The sequence below is a fragment of the Sciurus carolinensis genome, chromosome 8 (assembly GCF_902686445.1).
Source record: "Sciurus carolinensis chromosome 8, mSciCar1.2, whole genome shotgun sequence".
NCBI lineage: Eukaryota > Metazoa > Chordata > Mammalia > Rodentia > Sciuridae > Sciurus > Sciurus carolinensis.
Window position 1 is genome coordinate 24425021 of NC_062220.1, and position 20072 is coordinate 24445092.

General features: G+C 35.3%; 1 protein-coding gene across 9 annotated transcripts in view; it reads right to left on the reverse strand.

The window, feature by feature from the left end:
• Nrf1 (nuclear respiratory factor 1) overlaps positions 1–20072 on the reverse strand; it is a 138917-nt gene that overhangs the window by 68478 nt on the left and 50367 nt on the right. For 4 of the 9 annotated variants that reach the window (XR_007109745.1, XM_047560205.1, XM_047560211.1 and 1 more), the window contains exons 2-5: positions 17713–17944; positions 17551–17589; positions 8150–8264; positions 5059–5185 (exon numbers count right to left, since the gene is read on the reverse strand). Coding sequence is in view for 8 of the 9 variants with exons in the window: in XM_047560205.1 (XP_047416161.1) it covers positions 5059–5185; positions 8150–8264; positions 17551–17589; positions 17713–17935 (504 nt within the window). In the remaining variant the exon portion in view is untranslated. Of the gene's footprint in view, positions 1–5058; positions 5186–8149; positions 8265–17550; positions 17590–17712; positions 17945–19033; positions 19100–20072 lie in introns of those variants that run through there. The other 5 variants (XM_047560209.1, XM_047560212.1, XM_047560206.1 and 2 more) reach the window with 4 other exon arrangements.

Below are 20072 nucleotides of genomic sequence, written 5' to 3' on the forward strand. Positions count from 1 at the left end.
GCACAGATGTCAGATATATACATCATATAGTTATGACTTAAAAAGTGCTCAGAAGAAAATAGGCATGTTATAAATAATAAATTATAATTGCTGTTATTATTTTGAAAAAAATGTTTCCAGTTGTTGTGAGTCATTTAACTTTGTTCACAGTGGCTTGCTACACACTTAATTGTGGGCAAGGAAGTAATATGGGCAAAGTACAATATGTAGAAATAAACAACACTCTAGAAATTATAAAAATCCAACCCTATTATAAGGCTCAGTACATCTTTCAATCTCTTTTTAACAAATACTTAAACCAATCTTGAATCTGAAGTCTATATTCCAAAAATAAACAGGTCTATTGCATTTTAATTATTCTATAACTTTGATTAGCCTCCAGCTAGAAGAGTAAAAGAAAAATTTATGATGGGTTCAGGCAGGAGAACAAAATGCAAATAACACAGTTTTCAAATTATAAATGAATAATACAAAGTGTTCATAACTATACCTTGAACATAACAAGCACTCAATAATTGCTAGATATTAATATTATAAAATATAAAATCTAACTAATTTCTTTATTATTAATGTGGAATTATGTGATAAAATATTCTGCATAACTGATTATGGTGAATAATGGGCTCTAGTTCTTTAATACCATTAAGAATATCAGGACCACTGAACAGAGCAGGGAATTGCTCATAACTTCAGAGTTTAACAGAAATCTTCTGATGTGGTGCTGCACACCTGTACTCCCAGTGACTCGAGGCTGGGGCAAAAGAATTGCATGTTAGAGGCCAGCCTTGGCAACTTAGTGAGGCCCTAAGCAACTTAGCAAGACCCTGTTTCCAAATAAAAAGCACCAGGAATGTGGCTCAATGGTTAAGTGCTCCTGGGTTCAATCCCTGATATGAGGGGGGGAAAAAAAAAGGTTTAACAGAAGTCAACAAAAATAATTAGGGCCTAGTGGTTCTTTGAGGAGTATAGTTCTTTAATCACTTTTCTAATTTTATATGTTTATTGCTCTATTGAAGTTTTCAGTTAATATATTTATTGTTCTACTGAGATCTGTTCTACTGGCTCATGTTTTGGCTATTTTTCCTTATTACATTTTGCCACTTAGCTGGGTTTTTTAATTTATAAAAACAGGATTAAAATACAGAATTTTCTTACTGTATATTACTTCATTAGTTTTTATCTTTCTTATCAGTATTTACTGATTAAGTTTAGTGATTTACTGATTTAAGTTCCTTGACTTAACAATGAAGTTACGTTCCAATAAGTCATCATAAGTTGAACAGTGTCTAAAAGAAAGACAGAATGGTTGTGTGAGTATGCTTTTGCACCATCAGTAAAGCCAAAAAACTGGTAAAAACCAACCATCTTACATTGGGGACTACCTGTATAACTGTTTAACCATATCTCATGTCTAAGGCTGTATATTTTTCTTCTCCCTTTTTCTTCCTTAGTATGCAAGGCTTCCTCTTTTATTAGACCTTTCAAAGAACCAATTCTTGAACTTAACAACTACTTTTTCTGTTTGCTAACTCATTAATTTCTTCCATGTGTTTGTTTCTTCTTATATGTATTGTTTATAACAACCTTATGAATTCTATTGTTCTAATTTTTATATTCTCATTTATATTTTGTGTCTCTGTTCTGGCAAAGATAATAAAGGCTCTTACTACCATTCTGGAAGTTTTCCTTTTTCTTTTGTTACATTTTAACTTTTCGATTTACATGTTTTGCTCTAATGTTACCTGTGGCATAAAAAGTTCATTATAATTTTATACTGCTTATCAATACTCAATGACCTCTGATTCCCAGTTAATACATTTTTGCCTTGAGAATCTGGCTTCATCTGATATTAGTACTGTGATCCATGATTGGTTGATTGATTGACTGACTGATTGATTTTTGGCACCAGGGATTGAACACCAAGGTGCTCAACCACTGAGCCACATCCTCAGGTCTTTTTTGTATTTTATTTAGAGACAAGAGTCTCACTTAATTGCTAAGGGCCATCCCTAAATTGAGGAGGCTAGCTATGAATTCAAGATCCTCCTACCTCAGTCTCCCCAGGCACTGGGATTTTAGGCTTTGCCACTTCACCTGGCCATGATTTATTTTTGCAGATGTTTGCCTGACATATTTTTGCCTGGTTTTACTTTTAATATTTATAACAGCTTTACTGAGATATAGTTCACACCATATGTATTTGTTTCCTGGCTGCCACAAATTACCACAAACTCAATGGCTTAAAACCACACAAATTTATTTTCCTGGTTTCTCTGGGATAAAGTCAAGGTTGTTGGCAGGCTGGATCCTCTATTTCTTTGCCTTATCTAGCTTATGCCTAGCCTATATTCCCTGGTTCCTGGGCCCTTCCCTGTACCTACCCAACCTCTTGGCTTCCACCAACATATCTACTTCTATATCAATTTCCTTTTGTCTCCCTCTTTTTTTCTTAATATTTTTAAGTTGTTGATGGACCTTTATTTTTTAATTTATTCATATGCAGTGCTGAGGATTGAACCCAGTACCTCACACATGCTAGGCAAGTGCTCTAACACTGAGTTACAGCCCCAGCCCCTGTATCCCTCTTATAAAGATATGTGATTACATTTAGGGTCTACTTGCATAATTCAGGGTAACTTCCCTAGTTCCAGATCCTTAATTTAACCATGTCTGCAAAGTCTTTTTTTTTTTTAACCAAAGCAACACAAGTTCAGGGATTAAGACCTGGATATCTATGCGAGACATTATTCATCTTACTGTACCATACAATTCAGTCAATTAAAGTGTACAATTCAATATATCCTAGGGTCCTACAATCACCATCACAATTTAACTTAACCACTTTCATATTCCTGTTCCAAAACCCTGTGCCCACTGGCTGTCACTCCCATTCTCCCTCCCCTTTCCCAAGTTCCAGGCAAACATGAATCTACTTTCTTTATATTTAGATTAGTCAATTCTGGACAATGTATAACAATGAAATCATATGATATGTGGCCTTTTGTGACTGGGTTCTTTGACTTAGCAGTGTTTTCAAGGTGCTGTAGTATATATGAGTACTTCATTCCTTTTTCTTATTGAATACTATTCCACTGTATAGATATACCAATTTTATTTATTCATTCATCAGTTGATAAATATTTGGGTTATTACCACTTTTTGGCTACTAAGAATAATGCTGCTATGAACATTGTATATTAGTTTGTTTCTGAACATGTTTTCAGTTCTCCTGGGTATAATTTGGGAGTAGAATTTCTAGGGCACATGGTAACTCTACTTTTAACATTTTGACAAACTGTAAAACTGATTTCCACATCAACTGTACCATTTTACATTCTAACCATTCTATTTTCTCTAGAGAAATTCTGTACAGAACTTCTGCCCATTTATTGTTGAGTTTTAAGAGTTCTTTATTCTTGACACAAATTTTTTGATATATGATTTCCAAGTATTTCCCCTCATTCCATGGGTTGTCTTTTACTTTCCTGGTAGTACCATTTATAGCTACTTTTAATATTAAAAATATATATATATATTTTTAGATGTTGATGGACCTTTATTTTATTCACTTATTTACATGTGGTACTGAGAATCAAACCCAGTGCCTCACATATGCTAGGCAAGTGCTCTACCACTGAGCCACAACCCCAGTCCTACTTTTAATATTTTTGATTGGCTGTAAGTATGTCATATAAATTGATTAGTTAGGTTTCAGTTTGGATTGTTGTTTCAATCTGAAGGAAAATCTTTGTCTTTAACAAAGCAGTTTAAATCATTCATATTTATGGCTTACAACAGAATTAGCTGGCCTCACTAGTATTACCTTGTTTTATATTTTGTGTTTTTATCTTTCTTGTTTTAAATTTCTTCCCTTGTTTTTGATCTTTTACATACTGTCTTGGCTTTTTGTTTTTATTTTCTTTAATGGTCTGGAAGACTAGGTGCACAGATAAACCTCATTTTATTAATTCTTGTATTGTGCTTCTAAGTTTGCTGGTATTTACATTTTTAACCTACATTTATCAAATACTGCTTATTATCTCAGTCAGTCTGGTCTATGCTGTTTATAGACTGTATCCTTTTGTATTCTATCAAGGATGCCAACAATTTCCCAAAACTTTCTTTTGGATTTTTCAGTGAGTAATTTTCAGAAGTATTGGTCTGGGTCTTCTAGATGTCTTTTCCATACATCACATTATCACTCTTATTAGTAGTATCTTTGTTTTAGATTTTCAGTACTGAAGAGGAAAAGTCATGTCCAAATTTCTTATTTATCTACAGTGTGATGGTAAGGAATACTTGTCAAGCACCATTTTGAACTAGACACCTTCTATCATATTCTTCTAAGGAAAGGTCCTAATATGCATCTTAATTCTAGGGTCACAGAAACAAAATGCAATTTAAATCCTGACAGATGATTACTAATGATTCAAGACCAGAGAAAGAGTATTTTATGTTGTGTAAGTATGCAAAAGTAAAATACTATTTTTTTAGAAAATTAACTATGGATAGTTATAAAATCGAAATACTCAAGGTGGGTGAGTTGGCACATGCCTCCAGTCTCAGAATTGCCGGCCTCAGGCAGAACGATTGCTTGAGGCCATGAGTTTGAGACCAGCTTGGGCAACATATTTTTCAAATGTATTTCTCAATTGAAGTAGAGTATTAAATTAATCTTTGAAGAAACGCAAAAAAGATTCTAAATATATAACTCAACTATTTGGTCAATCAAATGCTCCCAGCTTTGCCTCAAAAAGTTGATACCTTAGAATTATCTAGCATTTGTTTCAGACATAATTCTTACAAAATCTTGCATTGGTTTCTTAACAAACAAAACATTTGTTTTTTTCCCTGCATCTGATGAGGTAAAATACCTTGTTATAGAAAGCAGAAATGCTAATAATCCTTTTTGTTTTAATGTGTATTAAATCATTTGAAAATCAGTCCCCTGGATGAGGGGAATACAAAAGTGCTAACTATTGTACTGGAAAGAAGATCAAAAGACAACACCCACACAAAGCAAAGGGCATCTGAACACACAGCTTAGTTCGAACTTACCACATTCTCCAAAGGTGCTGCACCAAACACTTTAAAAACAGGGTTGGGTTTGGAGGGTGAGATACAAAGTACAATAGCTTGCTGTCCCACTCTAGTAGTATATTCATCTAACGTGGCTCGAAGTTTCCTGAATCAGAATGGTAAGAGAAGAAAAGCTGTTAAAGAAGAAAAATTATGGTGACACAAAGGTCAAACTGAACTTGGCAAGAATTCTGATCAGATATTCATTGTTTTACCCAAACATGAAAGGAGTGTGAGGTGTGATATCCTCTTACGGAACAAAAATTAGCCCACTGATAGAAGAGTTTTGCCTTGGACAATTTTGAACACAGCAATATCCTTCCTAATCTTAACCAACACCACTTACTGCTACTTTTAAGGATTGTGGCTGAGATCTCTTACAGACTTCATTGTATCATCTCCATGCTTAGTGAAGGGGTTTAAATGACTTGCTTCTAATTTCTTTTATTGATAGTCACTGTTTCTCACTGACATAATTTTTTTTATATATTTTTAGTTGTACTTGGACACAATACCTTTATTTTATTTATTTATTTTTATGTGGTGCTGAGGATCGAACCCAGTGCCTCACACATGATGCAAGCACTCTACCACTGAACCACAACCCCAGCCCTCTCACTGACATAATTTTATCCAAAAATACTATTTTAAAAACACTGTAGCATCAAATTTCCATTGTGATATAAACAATAACACTTAGTCCTACCAGATTTTACAAATTGATGGAGTAAGAACTTTTACAAATACAGTAGTTCCCCTCCTTCTCTTTGCAAATATAGCATTCCCCACTTCTCTGTGGGGGATATGTTCCATAACCCCCATGGGATATCTGAACATCAGATAGTATCAAATCCTATACATATTGTTCTTTAATATATTTTTGTATACATACATACCTACAATAAAGTTTAATTTATAAATTAAGCACAGTTAAGAGATTAATAGCAGTCATCATAAAATAAAACGATTATAAAAATACACTGTAAAATAAAATTTATTTCCAACTTATTGACTATTTATTTATTTTTAATTTTTTTTTAGTTGTAGGTGGACATAATACCTTTATTTTTTATTTTTATGTGGTGCTAAGGATTGAACTCAGGGCCTCACACATGCTAGGTGAATGCTCTACCACTGAGCCACAACCCCAGCCCTCATTGATTATTTATTCGGTAATTTTCCACTTACTATTTTTGGATCATGGCTAATTGCAGGTAGCTGAAACCTTAGAAAGGAAACCCACAAATAAGGAAAGAATACTGTATAGTGACAATGGATGAAACAGAAGCCTGGGGAGATTATTCTAAAGTCCTATGTTTCATAATTCTTCTGGGTTCTAGTCTACTCTTTCAAGGTAGTAGTTAGCAAAGGACCAGATACACAACAAGAAACTTGGCAGCGCTCCTTGAAGGAATGGTTGACATTCAATATCTTCAATTCTCTCTCTGTTCTCCCCAATCCTATAAAGACTCATTAAGTTTAATCATGACATCCATGCTGCTCAATCTAATGGTCAATTTGCGTCTTATTCAGCCTGTAAGCCACATCTGACAGGGCTGATATACATCATCCTTTTGAAACAATTTTTGCACTTTGGTTTTTCTCCTGAGTTGCTGGTTGCTTCTTAGACTTCTTTGCTGATTCCTTTTATCTCTACAACCTTGAAAGAGTAGAGTGGGCCAGGTCTCAGTACACACTACTTCCTAAGTGACCTCACCTACTCTCAGTGTTTTAAACACTACGTATATGTACATAATGCTCTCAGTCAAGAACTCTCTTTAAATTCTAGACTCATATCCAACTGCTTATTCTATATCACCACTTAAGGGTTAAGAGGCATACAAGCGTTAACACACTACAAACCAGAGGACTGATTCTACCTGCTCCTCCTCCAGCAAATGCCATCTCTATTGGTTCTAGTAATCAGACCAAAAATCTTGAGGTTACTCTTCACTCCTTTTTTTTCTCACTCTCCATATCCAATTATTCATCAAGGAATCATGTTGAGCTGATTACTGAAATACATCCAGAAACTGGCCACTTCTTACTACCTCTGCTGCTGTAACATTGGGTTGTCTTTGTGGGGTTTTTTGTTGTTGTTGTTTGTTTGTTATTTGTTTTTGGTTCTAGGCATTGAACCCAGGGGTCCTCTACCACTAAGCTACATCTCCAAGCCCTTTTAAAAATTTAAATAATTTTTTGAAATTTTGAGGCAGTGTCTAACTAAGCTGCTGAGGCCAGCCTCAAACTGGTAATCCTCCTGATCAACCTGCAGTCTCTGGAATTGCAGGTATGCACTCTTGTGCCCAACTTGCACCACTAGTTTCAAGACTATCATTTCTAACCTGTATTACTACCATAACCCCATGATTGCTCTGTTTCCATTCTTGCAACCCAGAGTCTATTTTCAGTATATTCTGATACAGGAGGATAAGACCTCGTGATGGGGCTCTCCTTTAGACTCTACCATCATTCCTCTCTTGTTCTCCCCAGCTGGCCCTCTAACATGACTGCCATGTTCCCCACCTCAGAGTCTTGGATCTTGATATTTCTTCTGCCTGAAATGCTTGTCCCCTGTACATCAACATGGTTGCTCTTTCAGTTCCTTCAGGTCTTTGTTCAAAGCTTGACTTATCAAAAAAGATTTCTCAGACCATCCCTATAAGAAAAAAGTCACTACATCTCCCCACCTACTTTCTTACATTTTCCTTACTCTATTTTTTTCCACTATGCTTATAGTCAATCCAACAAGGCATGTTTCTCTTCTTCTATTCTTTCCCCCTCTATCAGAATATAGGCTCTTAAAGGGAATTTGTTATTCACTGATATAGTCTCAATGCCTAGAATAATGCTGGCACATGGAAAGCAAAATTTCTCTGAATTAATGGAATATAATACATCCTTTAAATCATATTTCTAGATTTTTATCTGTTTAATTTTATAAGAGTAATTTAGAGTATATCTATCATCAAGGACTCCAGTTTGGAATCTAATAATGCATGTTCTAACTATGTCATCTATGCATGAAGCATTTGAGGGAGGGTAATGATAGGGATAAGGTAGACCTCACCGAAGCAAACGTGTTTGTTGTCTCTTCCGGATAGATGGATTAGACTCAAACACATGAGGCCGTTTCCGTTTCTTTCCTGTTGCCACAGCAGCAGCAGCAGCCATTCCCACAGGACCTGAAATAATAAGTATGTGCTGAGATTAGGCAGAAACCTGCAACTGTATAAGACAGAAAGCAATTAAAGATATACAAAAAAAGTAGCATTTCTTTCTTAGCATACAGTCAAGGAAAATAGAATGTTTCTGATATTAACAATATACTTCACTATTGTTTTACATGAATCATATTGTGATTTACTAATAAAACTTACAATGAATCTTTTTACAGCACAAATGACTTACACCTCCCCAACACATACCAGCTTGAAGTTTTATAAAGCTGTTTTGCCAGCATGTTTGGTCTGTTATGGCAATAATCTCAGAGGTGCCAGGACAAACTGCATTGAGAGGAAAGTTTGCCAAAACTGAGACAAGTTACTTTCATCTTCATTCCTGTGCCCTCTTCCCATTACTCCAAGACGCAGTCAAGTTAAGGTACTAAGAGAAATCACTCACACCTGGAACTCCACATCATCTATAAGAGGAATATGTGGAAGAATAGCATCTGAATTGAAAACTTTTCTTGTATATCTGGGAATTTTGCCAAAAATGGGAGATAATGACCACAAGGTCAAGTTGATGAAAGCATCCTGGAGGAAAGGAGATTAAGTATTAATAAAATTTGATCTAGCTTGCCCTAAAACTCATGTAGTGTCTCTCTCTCTCTCTCTCTCTCTCTCTCTCTCTCTCTCTCTCTCTCTCTCTCTCTCTGTGTGTGTGTTTTGAAGGGTAGATGAAGTGTTCCGTAAGGAACAATGACAGTCTCTGATACCTGCAATCTCAACATATCAAAGGCAACATTTCCTTTTCTTTTTAAAAAGGTGTTCTACTTTTATCCTTATTAGTGAACCCTATAAAAGGGTTAAATGAATATAAATTTAATTGCCCACATTGATATCAGCATGTATATTCTAAGTGACTGAATTAAAATAAGTTTTTGGGAATACCCAGATGAGCTTCTGTATGTACATGTTGTTTAGAAGTATAATCAGCCAAACTTGAATAAATGTCTCTAAAGATTCCCAAAGCAAGTTGAAAATATATGACTGCTTTCTTTCCATCTTAAACACCTGGTAGGGAAAAAAAAAAATCTTATTGATGCATTCTTTTCCAATGTTTTATTTCATAAAATTGTAGTAAGCATATTTAATATTATTGAAATCTACCTTAACAAACTTGTAAATGTGTACAGTATTACACATTAACTATAAGCATAATTTTGAGCCAGCAGATATCAAGAACATATTCATCTTGCATGTATGAAGCTACCTTGTGTGTGTGTATGTGTGTGTGCACGTGCATGCACACATGTGGCGCTAAGGATTGAAACTAGGGCCTCACACACCCTAGGCAAAAATTCTACCACTAGGTTACATTCTTTAGCCCTGAAACTCTGCTGGACATAAACTCCCCAGATCTCCTTCCCCCTAGTCCTTGGCAGCCACAATCCTACTCGCCACTTCTATGAGTTTGATTAATTAGATACCTCATCTAAGTAGAATCAGTCAGTATTTGTCCTTTTGTGACTGGCTTATTTCAATTAGCACAATGTCCTCAAGGTTCATCCATTTGTCACACATGGCAGGGTTTCCTTCTTTTGTAAGGCCGAATATTCCATTTTGTGTATATATATGCTGTATCTTCTTTAGCCATTCATCTATCAATGGACATGTAGCTTATATTCACATTAAGGTTACTGTGTACAAGGCATCAATGAACATGGGAGTGTAATTATCTCTTTGGGATCCTGATTTCAAGTCTTTTGATTCAGTAGAACTGCTGGATCCTATGATATTTCTACTTTTAACTTTTTGAGGAAACTCTGATTGCTCAATAATCTTGTCAAAACTAGTTATCTTTCATAGCTCTGATAACAGCCATCCTAACAAGTTTTGATTTACAGCTCTGGATGTTCTGTGATGTTAAGCATCTTTTCATATACCTGTTGGTTATCTATTAACTCTTTAGAGAAACATCTAATTCAAGTCCTTTGCCCATTTTTAAATCAGGTTATTTATTTTGCTATTGAGTTGTAGAAATCCAACATTTTATCATGAATACTTTCACATATTAAGCAAAAATTAAAAGAATTTTAATATTTCACTACACACATCTACCCATTCTTTGATCTAGACTCTTTCAATGCACGAAGTAAAATGCAAATATCAATGATAGCCTTAAATACTTCAGCAGGCATAACATTATTTAGAGTTCAATATTGTTTTGCAATTTTTTCCTGAGGTAAAATTTACGTATAATGAAATACACAAATCCAAGTGTACATCAATAAATATATATATATACATATATATATATGTGAAACCCAAACCACTATCAAAATATATATACAGAAAGTTATTTCATGCCCCTTCCTAACCCTTACCTCCCAAAGGTACTACTATTTTCTGATTTTTTCACCCTACTTTGGTGTTGCTTATTCTAGAACTTTAAATAAAATAAAGTATACAGTATAAACAGAATGGTATATATTCTCTTGAGTAAAGTTTTTTTTTTATTGTAAACAAATGGGATATGTGTTTTTTCTCTGTTTGCACATGGCGTAAAGGCATACCATTTGTGTAATCATAAATTTACATAGGGTAATGTTGTTTGATTCATTGTTATTTTTTCCCTTCCCCCCACCCCTCCCACCCCTCTTTTCCCTCTATACAGTCCTTCCTTCCTCCATTCTTGCCCCCCTCCCTAACCCTAACCCTAACCCTAACACTAACCCCTCCCATCCCCCATTATGTGTCATCATCCACTTATTAGCGATATCATTCGTCCTTTGGTTTTTTGAGATTGGCTTATCTCACTTAGCATGATATTCTCCAATTTCATCCATTTGCCTGCAAATGCCATAATTTTATCATTCTTTATGGCTGAGTACTATTCCATTGTATATATACACCACAGTTTCTTTATCCATTCATCAATTGAAGGGCATCTAGGTTGGTTCCACAATCTGGCTATTGTGAATTGAGCAGCTATGAACATTGATGTGGCTGTACCTCTGTAGTATGCTGATTGTAAGTCCTTTGGGTATAGGCCAAGGAGTGGGATAGCTGGGTCAAATGGTGGTTCATTCCAAGTTTTCTAAGGAATCTCCACACTGCTTTCCAGAGTGGCTGCACTAATTTACAGCCCCACCAGCAATGTATGAGTGTACCTTTTTGAGTAAAGTTCTTTTGCATAGAAAAATGTTTTTAGATTCATCCATGTTGCTATATATACCAGTAGTTTGTTTCTTTTTTTATTACTGAGTAATATTCCAGTGTAAGAATAAACCAGTTTACTTATCCATGGACACTTGGGTTATTTCCAGTTTTATGCTATTATGAATAAAGTTGCTTAATTTGATTAATTTATAAATTCAACACAATTCAAATGAAAATCCCAGTAAGGGTTTCAGTGGAACTTGATAATTGAGTCTATTATTTAAATGGAGGTGAAATGGCCAAGAATAGGCAATTTAAAAGATATTAAGAAGGAAGGGCATTCATTCTACCACATATTAAATAATCACTATAATTAAATAGTCACTATAAAGCTACAGTTATTAAGTGCAGAACTGGCTCAGGGATAGACAAACCAATAAAACTGAATTGCAAAGTTCATAAACATTCTACCATGTGAGCAGACAGGTAAGAAAAGACTATCAAAAATATGGTGCTGAGGGCTGGGATATAGCTCAGTTGGTAGAGTGCCTGCCTTGCAAGCACAAGGCCCTGGGTTTAATCCCCAGCACCACACACACACACACACACACAAAACATTTTGTGTTTGTGTGTATTGTCTATGTAGAAAAACAGACTACATCTTGGAGAAATGAAAATTAAACCAACACTGAGGCCTGAGGATGTAGCTCTGTGGTAGAGAGGTTGCCTTGTGAGCTGTAGGCCCTAGGGATCAATCCCCAACACTGCAAAAAGTTAAAAAAAAAAAAAAAAAATCAACATTGGGATATTATTTTATACCTTCCAGATTGACAACAATGAAAAAGACTAATAATACCAAATGTGAGGATGAAAAGCAACAGGCAGTCTAGTGTAGTGGGAAATGAGGGTCAGGACACTGAGATCTGGAAGCAACACATTAACAGTGGTGCCACAGCCCAGAGGGATAATTCCCAAAGTCTGAACCTTGAGAAAAGCAGGGCTTTTACTTTTAAACTTAAGCAAGTTTTGGGTACATCAAGGCAAGAGAGTTGGTGTACTTTTTTGGAGGGTGCATTCTACATTCCTTATATGGGTTCAAGCTTGTGAACAGCCCAGGAACTCTTAGCTCATATGGCTTAGGGACTTTTACTGCACTAAGCCTAAAGGGGGGTTGTTCTGTCCCTGTTACTTGTTTCCTGATTCTGCTACTGCTGTTATCTGTAGGATACCTGTTAGCTGCTGCAAGCCCTATGGTTAAATGTCAGCTGCAGAACGTCAGCATGCAAAACCACTGCCTGTCAGCTCTTAAACTGCTAACATTCCCATTTTGCTCTACCACACTAGTACACTGTTTGTGGAAATTTAAGTTAACACACTGATTTAGAAAGACAATATTTAGTAAAGTTGAAAATGTGCCTATTTTTGGCCGTCTAATTTCCTTCCTATGTATACCCTCCTCAAGTAATATTTTATAAATTGCAGATTATGACCCTTTCATGACTAGTGAGCAGGGTTTTTTTCCACTAAAACACTGTAAAATAGAATAGATCAAAACATAGTCTAGTATATCACTTGTAATAGGGGTAAGTATTATTTCATGAAAAATTGTTATTTCTGTTACACGTCCATTTATTTATTCTGGATCATAATGTAAAATATATTACTGTGGGACATTATAAAAATTTGAAAGCCATATCCACAGAAACTATCACACATATGCACAAGAATGTATATAAAATTATTTTCATTTGCAGCAACTATGATGGCAAAAAATTATAAATCACATAAGTGTCTATCAATGAAATATTCAGATAATGAGTTCAATCCCAAATAAAAGCATAAATGAAAAGACATAGTCACATTATTGTCATGAATGAATCTTGGAGATTAATGCTAAATTAAATAAACATAGTACTCCAGAAATACAGGATAAGAGTAATATCATTAATAAAAAATTTAAAATATGCAAAACAATGCTAGATATTGTTTAATGAACAAAAATATAAAGAAATGCAAGAGAATGAGAAAGACCAAATCCAGAATAACGGTTCCTTAGGGAGAGGAACAAGATTAGAAAGAGGTACACTAGAAGTTTCAACCACATCTGAAATTCTTATTTCTTTAAAAAAGAAAAAAACAAAACAAAACCCCAAAACTGAAGTAAACATGTCAAAATAGCAGTAATAATTGACAAAGTTGCATAAGTGGGTGCATGTGTTTATCATATCAATCTTGAATGTTTCTATATTTAAATATTCAAGTATTTTATACTTTAATATGTGGCAACTTTTCAAAACATCACATTCAAGGTACTAATTATATCTATAGACCATGTGACATAATTTGTTACCCTATCCCTTTCACTTTGAAGAAAATAAAAGAATAAATTTAATATTTCTTAAAAAGAAATCTAAAATTCATATTGGTGACTGACACCAAAACATCTGACTATCTTGAGATATTATTGTTTTTATTACCTATTGACTTCATTGTGTTGTACTACTTCTGAACATTTTGCCTTGAAAATCAGCACTAATTAGGGGTTGTCTGGGTTGATGGGAATTAGAAGCATTTTGAGGTACAATGTGGTAAGATGGATGGATGGTCATTCATCTTTTCTGGGTTACCTTCAAATAAGATGAATGCTACAGACCCACACCTCAGAAAAATCTTCTAGCTAGCATTAAGTGGAGTCAGGATTCAAATCAAGTCCAGACAATTAACCATGGCCTCTGCAGCTCTGCAAATTCTTTAACCCGCACAGCTCTTAAACCCTGCATGGTTTGACTCACACCTGCCATCTTGCACCATTTGCTCTGCTTACAAGGTTCCAACCACACTGACCTCCTTCCCATTTCCCATCAGTGAGTCCTTGCTCTGGTTATTTCCTCGTTCTGAAATGTTCTTTCTTTTGCTGATATCTAACTGCCTGTTAATCACAACTATCTCCAGAGAAGCTTCTCAGACCACTCACTGTGCCACCCTTCTCTGACCATTACTTTATCTTATTACTTTCTTCAGAGCATTCAGTGTCTTCTGAAATTATATCACTTTACCTTTTTGTATCCCTCTTCCACCACTAGATTAGAGCTTCCTCGGGAGCAAGTTCTTGACTGTCTTCTAGTAACAGTTCCTCAATAATTACTGTTGAAACACTAAATTGTTTCTCCCTCAGTTTCCACATATGCCACATGAAAGGGTCAAACTACTTTCTTAATTTTTTGAGCGGAGGCAGTGCTAGGATTTGAACCTAGGGACTATGCATGCTAGAAAAGCATTCTACCACTGAGCTACATGCCAGTCACCTTTCCTGATCTTAACACTATGACAAAGCAGTATAGTAATATGGCAGTGCCATGTCTGAAAAGCATCTTCCTTTATAAGAGTCATTGACTTAAATTCATTGTGTTAGGATGCCCTCTTCTGGGAAGTGTATGAATTTCACAAAACATATGTTAAACAACATTTCATCTGGTTTGCCACTAAGCCTTTTTTTTCTTTTGGTGGTGATGCTAGGGATCAAATCCAGGGAATTAACACAGTAGATAATAACTGATAGTATAAGATTACTTATTCTTCATTGCATCCATCTTCTTCCCCTTAAATACAGCACACATTTTTAAATGTAGTAGTATTTTTGCCACTCCTGATCACTGATTTCCTGTCCAGCTTTTCCTAAATATCTTCTAAGATACTTATTCCTTACACAACACTAGGCCCATCCAGGTATAGTTTATATGGTGCTAAATATACAATTTAAATAGAATAATAGAAAATACAGCCCAGATTTAAGTCATTTATTACTCCAGAAACTCCTAAAACTTAAATTGGATTACGATGAGCCAGGATTCGTACTGCCCTCAAACATCTGGCAGAAGCAAACAAAAATCATTGTAAGATAGGTGCAGTGGTGCACACCTCTAATCCCAGAGACTTGGGAGGCTGAGGCAGGAGGATTGCAACTTCCAGGTTAGCCTCAGCAATTTAGCAAGGCCCTAAGCAACTTAATGATGCCCGTCTCAAAAGAAAAAATTCAAAGGGCTGGAACTATGGCTCAGTGGTAAAGTGTCCTGGGGTTCAAAACAAAACAAAACAAAAACAAAACAAAACAAAAACAAAACCATCTCAAGAGGAAAATAACATTATCCTAGACCCAAAATTTTTTTCTAAAAATATTTTCCAAACACATCATCCAGTATGCATTCAAATATAACCTGTATATGAAGAAACAAGCCAACATGAACAAGAAATGGCATTAAATAGCATATAACAGAGATCCATAGGTACTTCAGGGGTTGAATTACCAAATAAATCATAAAATCATGTTTATTTTACTCAGGGAGATTTAAGGGTTTTTTGTTTGTTTTTTTTTGTTTTGTTTTCCCTTTACAACTGGAAACTAACAGTGCAGATCTGTGAGAAAAATAACACTAGAAATTCCAGGGCTGGGGGTGTAACTCAGTGGAACAGCATTTGCCTATGATGCACAAAGCCCTGGGTTTAATCCCTAGCACTGTGAATAAATAAATATCTAAAACTGGGGAGGGGGGGGGAACAGCCCATACCACTAACAATTACCCAAATGAGTAATTCAGTGAACAGATTTAAAAGCACCTTAGACACAGCTAAGAAAAAAAATTAATAAATGAGAAGAAAGAACAAACTACACAGAATGAAACATAAAGAGACAAAAGAATGGTAAAGACAGAACAAAAGGCAAGAGACATAAAGGATTCAGTGAGGAATACCAACACATGTAATTGGAGTCATAAAAGAAAAAGAAATGGAATGAACCATAAGCAAAATATAATGACTCTGATTTCCCAGAATTGATGAAAGAATAATTTATAGATTCAAGATATCCAAAGAATCCTAAAAAGAAGAAATAAGAAATCAGAGCCAGATACATCACAAAACTAAATACAGAAAATCTTAAAAACAGTTAGTAGGGAGGGGCTTAATATGGGAGATAACCTTCAAAGAAGGAGCTATTAGAAACAGTTGGATTCTCAATGGCAACAATGGGACCCAGAAGACAGTGGAACGGCATGTTCAATATGAGGAAAACTGTAATCACCAATATAGAATTTCATACCTAGGAAAAATAGCCTTTAAAGTTGAAGGCTAAATAAAAGCATTCCCAGACAAGCAAAAGCAGAATTTGCTACTAGCATATCATGCTAAATGAAATACTAAATGGTGTCTTTGGGGTAGAAGAAAAATGATCTCATAAGGCAAGCTGGAGATACAGAAAAAGTGATTATCAACTATGTATAAAACAAAAAATATCTTGTGGGGCTCAAAATACTCAGTGAATGAATACACAGGATAACAACAGCATATAGGACGGAAACACAGGAATGAAATTATATCCCCATGAAGGATAAAAGTACCAAGTATACAAGACTTTGATAAATGAATGATGTAATGATTTAATTTCAAGGAGAACCATCAATAGGAAAAGTATAGATACCTTCCAAACTAACAAGAAAAATAAAGAAAAACTTTTCAATCACTCAAAATACAAAAAGAAGGCCATACAGAAAAGTAAATAGAACAGGTGAACAAAGATAAAATGGTGGTAAAGATGGCAAGTAAATAGGTAAATAAATTATGTAATTTATAAAAGTTTAAGTATAGACAAATTATTAAAGATTTGATGTTAAATAATAATACTTTTACTTATTTGGTATTGGGGATTGAACCTAGGACCTCATGCATGTTAAGCACACACTACCAACTGAGCTACATCCCTTAACCCAAGATGACAAATTTAACTCTAAATATATCAGTTCTTACATTTAATATAAATGGAATAAATACTTCAGTTAAAAGCCAAAAGAGAGTCGGGTACGGTGGCACACGCCTATAATCTCTGCAGCTCTGGAAGCTGAGGCAGGAGGATCACGAGTTCAAAGCCAGTCTCAGCAACTTAGCAAGGCCCTAAGTAACTTGGTGAGCCAAGGGACGTGGCTCAGCGGTTAGGTGCCCCTGGGTTCAATCTCCAGTACCAAAAAAAAACCCCAAAAGACTGTCAGAATGGATAAGACAATAAAACCAAAGTCATAACATTAATAGTAAATGACTGTAGATCAAGTCCCAGTAATTATATGGAAGACTTAAAAAATTGTGGTAGAGTACTTACCTAGCATGCGTGAAGCCCTGGGTTTGATCCCCAGCACCGCTAAAAAAAAAATTGTGATGGAAGATAAATGTGAGAGTGCCTGCCTTGATCCTAAACTCTTTCAGATAAGAATGGTACCACAAAGTTAAACAACAACAACAAAATTCCCAGTCCAAATATTACCTGCAGCAGCTAGATGGGCTGTAACCTCATCGGCCGCTGTGGAGTTGAGGATATCTGAATCATCATAAGAGGTGTCCTCAGGAGAAGAAGGGGAGTCTTCATCAGCACTTAACATACTGTGTTCAGTGTAAGTGGCCACATGGACCTGTTGTACTTGTTGGGCCACTGCATGGGCTTCTATGGTAGCCATGTGTTCAGTTTGGGTTACTCCGTGTTCCTCCATGAAGATCTACTGCCAGAAGAAAAAGAAAAGAACAGAATTCAGTGTGTAATGTAACATGATGCTTAAACTAAGAGATATATTCTTCAAGAACAGAGGGACTTTGACAATCCTGATTTTACTACTTACCTCACCACGCCAAGTCATGGGAAACAGAAAGCACTATTCAAATATGACATAAAAATGCAAGAACATTTTCCTTATGTGAAACCATTTTGATGAAAATTCACTGTGACAATTTTATATCTCAGGTCACAAACCAATAAATATCCTTGACACAAATAACAATAAAAAGACTTTAAAATGTAAGACAACAACAAAAAGTGCCAGGCATAATAGTATCAGCCTGTAGTCCCAGCTATTCAGGAGGCTGAGGCAGGAGGATCACAAGTTCAAGGCCATCATGGACAACTTAGTGAAATCTTGTCTCAAAGTAAAAATAAAAAGGGCGAGGGATGTAGCTCAGTGACAGAGCATTTGCCTAACAAGTATGAGGTTCTGGGTCCAGCGCCCAGTAATGCAAAAGGTAAAACAAAAACAAAATATCCCAGTGACTAGCATTTGAAATTATAGACATAAAAACTGTAAATAAGTGAAATACTTAACATTTTCTTTGTATTTCAAAGACAAATGGGAGTTAAATGCCACTCTTTATAATTATTCAAATTGATTTCTCTCCTTACAAAGCTACATTTCTTATAAACCATAAACTGAAGCAGTAAATTATAATGCAGTAAAAGTTTGCTCTCCTACTGTACTTATACTCCTTTTTCTCTCCAGTTTACTATTCTTGAAAAAAAAATGGAGCATATGATATATGCATATAGATTTAAAATAAAAATAAGTATAAGACATTTTGACATGTTAAAACTATATAGACCTACCATACCATTTTTAAATAGCTACAGAATACATCACTATATGATGTGCCATAATTTATGTAACCAATCACCTACTGATGAAGCAAGGCTGCTTCCAAATTTTTGATGTTATTAACATCAGTGTAGCAAATTCTTACATATAATACTTTGTATATTGGTCCCTCAAAAATTTTAAAATAGAACTACCGTACAATCCAGCAATTTCACTTCTGGTACTTACCCAGAAGAATTGAAAGCAGGGTCTCAAAGAGATATTTGTATACCCATGTTCATAGCAGCATTATTCACAATAGCCAAAAGGTGGAAGCTACCCAAGTGTCCATCAACGGGTGATTGGGGAACAAAATGTGGTACATACATACCACATATTATTCAGCCTTAAAAAGGAAAAAAAATGCAAATTAGGAATAAAGGGGAACTTCCTCAACTTGATATAAGACATCTACAAAAAAACCTACAGCTAACATTATATTTAATGGTGAGAAACTAGAAGCTTTCTCACTGAAATCAGAGACAAGAGAAGAATGTCTCCTCTCACCACTTCTTTTCAACACTGTACTGGAAATGCTACTTAATACAGTAAGACAATACATGATAAACAGTAGGGTGATTCGATTGGGAAGGAAGAAACAGAACTGTTTCTGTTAACAGATGGTATGACTGTCTATGTAGAAAATCTAAAACAATCAACAAAAATCTCCTACTAATAGTATTATAGCAAGGTTGCAGGATACAAAATGAATATACAAAAGTCAATGTTTCCCTATACATCAGCAATGAACAAGTGGAATTTGAAGTTAAAACATAAGATCGTTTATATTAGCACCTCAAAAATGTGAAATACTAAGGCATAAATCTAACAAAATAGGTACAAAATCTACATAGGAAAAATTACAAAACTAATGAAAGAAGTCAAAGAACTAAATAAATAGATATTCCATGTTCATGGATAGAAAGACTCAATACCATCAACTGTCAGGAACAACGAATGAATTATGGATCTTTGAACCGCCAAAAGATAAAGGGGACACCTCCCAATGACACCTCCTCTGGGAATTTCTCAGTGCAAAGGCACCCATTGAAAACTACCCAGTTGTATGGTGATGCCCTGTTCAAAGGGAAGAAATTCTTTGCTAACCAAGGAATTTTTTGTTAGTTCACAACTTTGGGCTCAAATATCTGCTGCCTAGAGGTAGAGAATTACAGGCACAAGCTGATAAGTTCTAATTGGGCTGCTTTTACCCTCAGTTTCGGTTTTG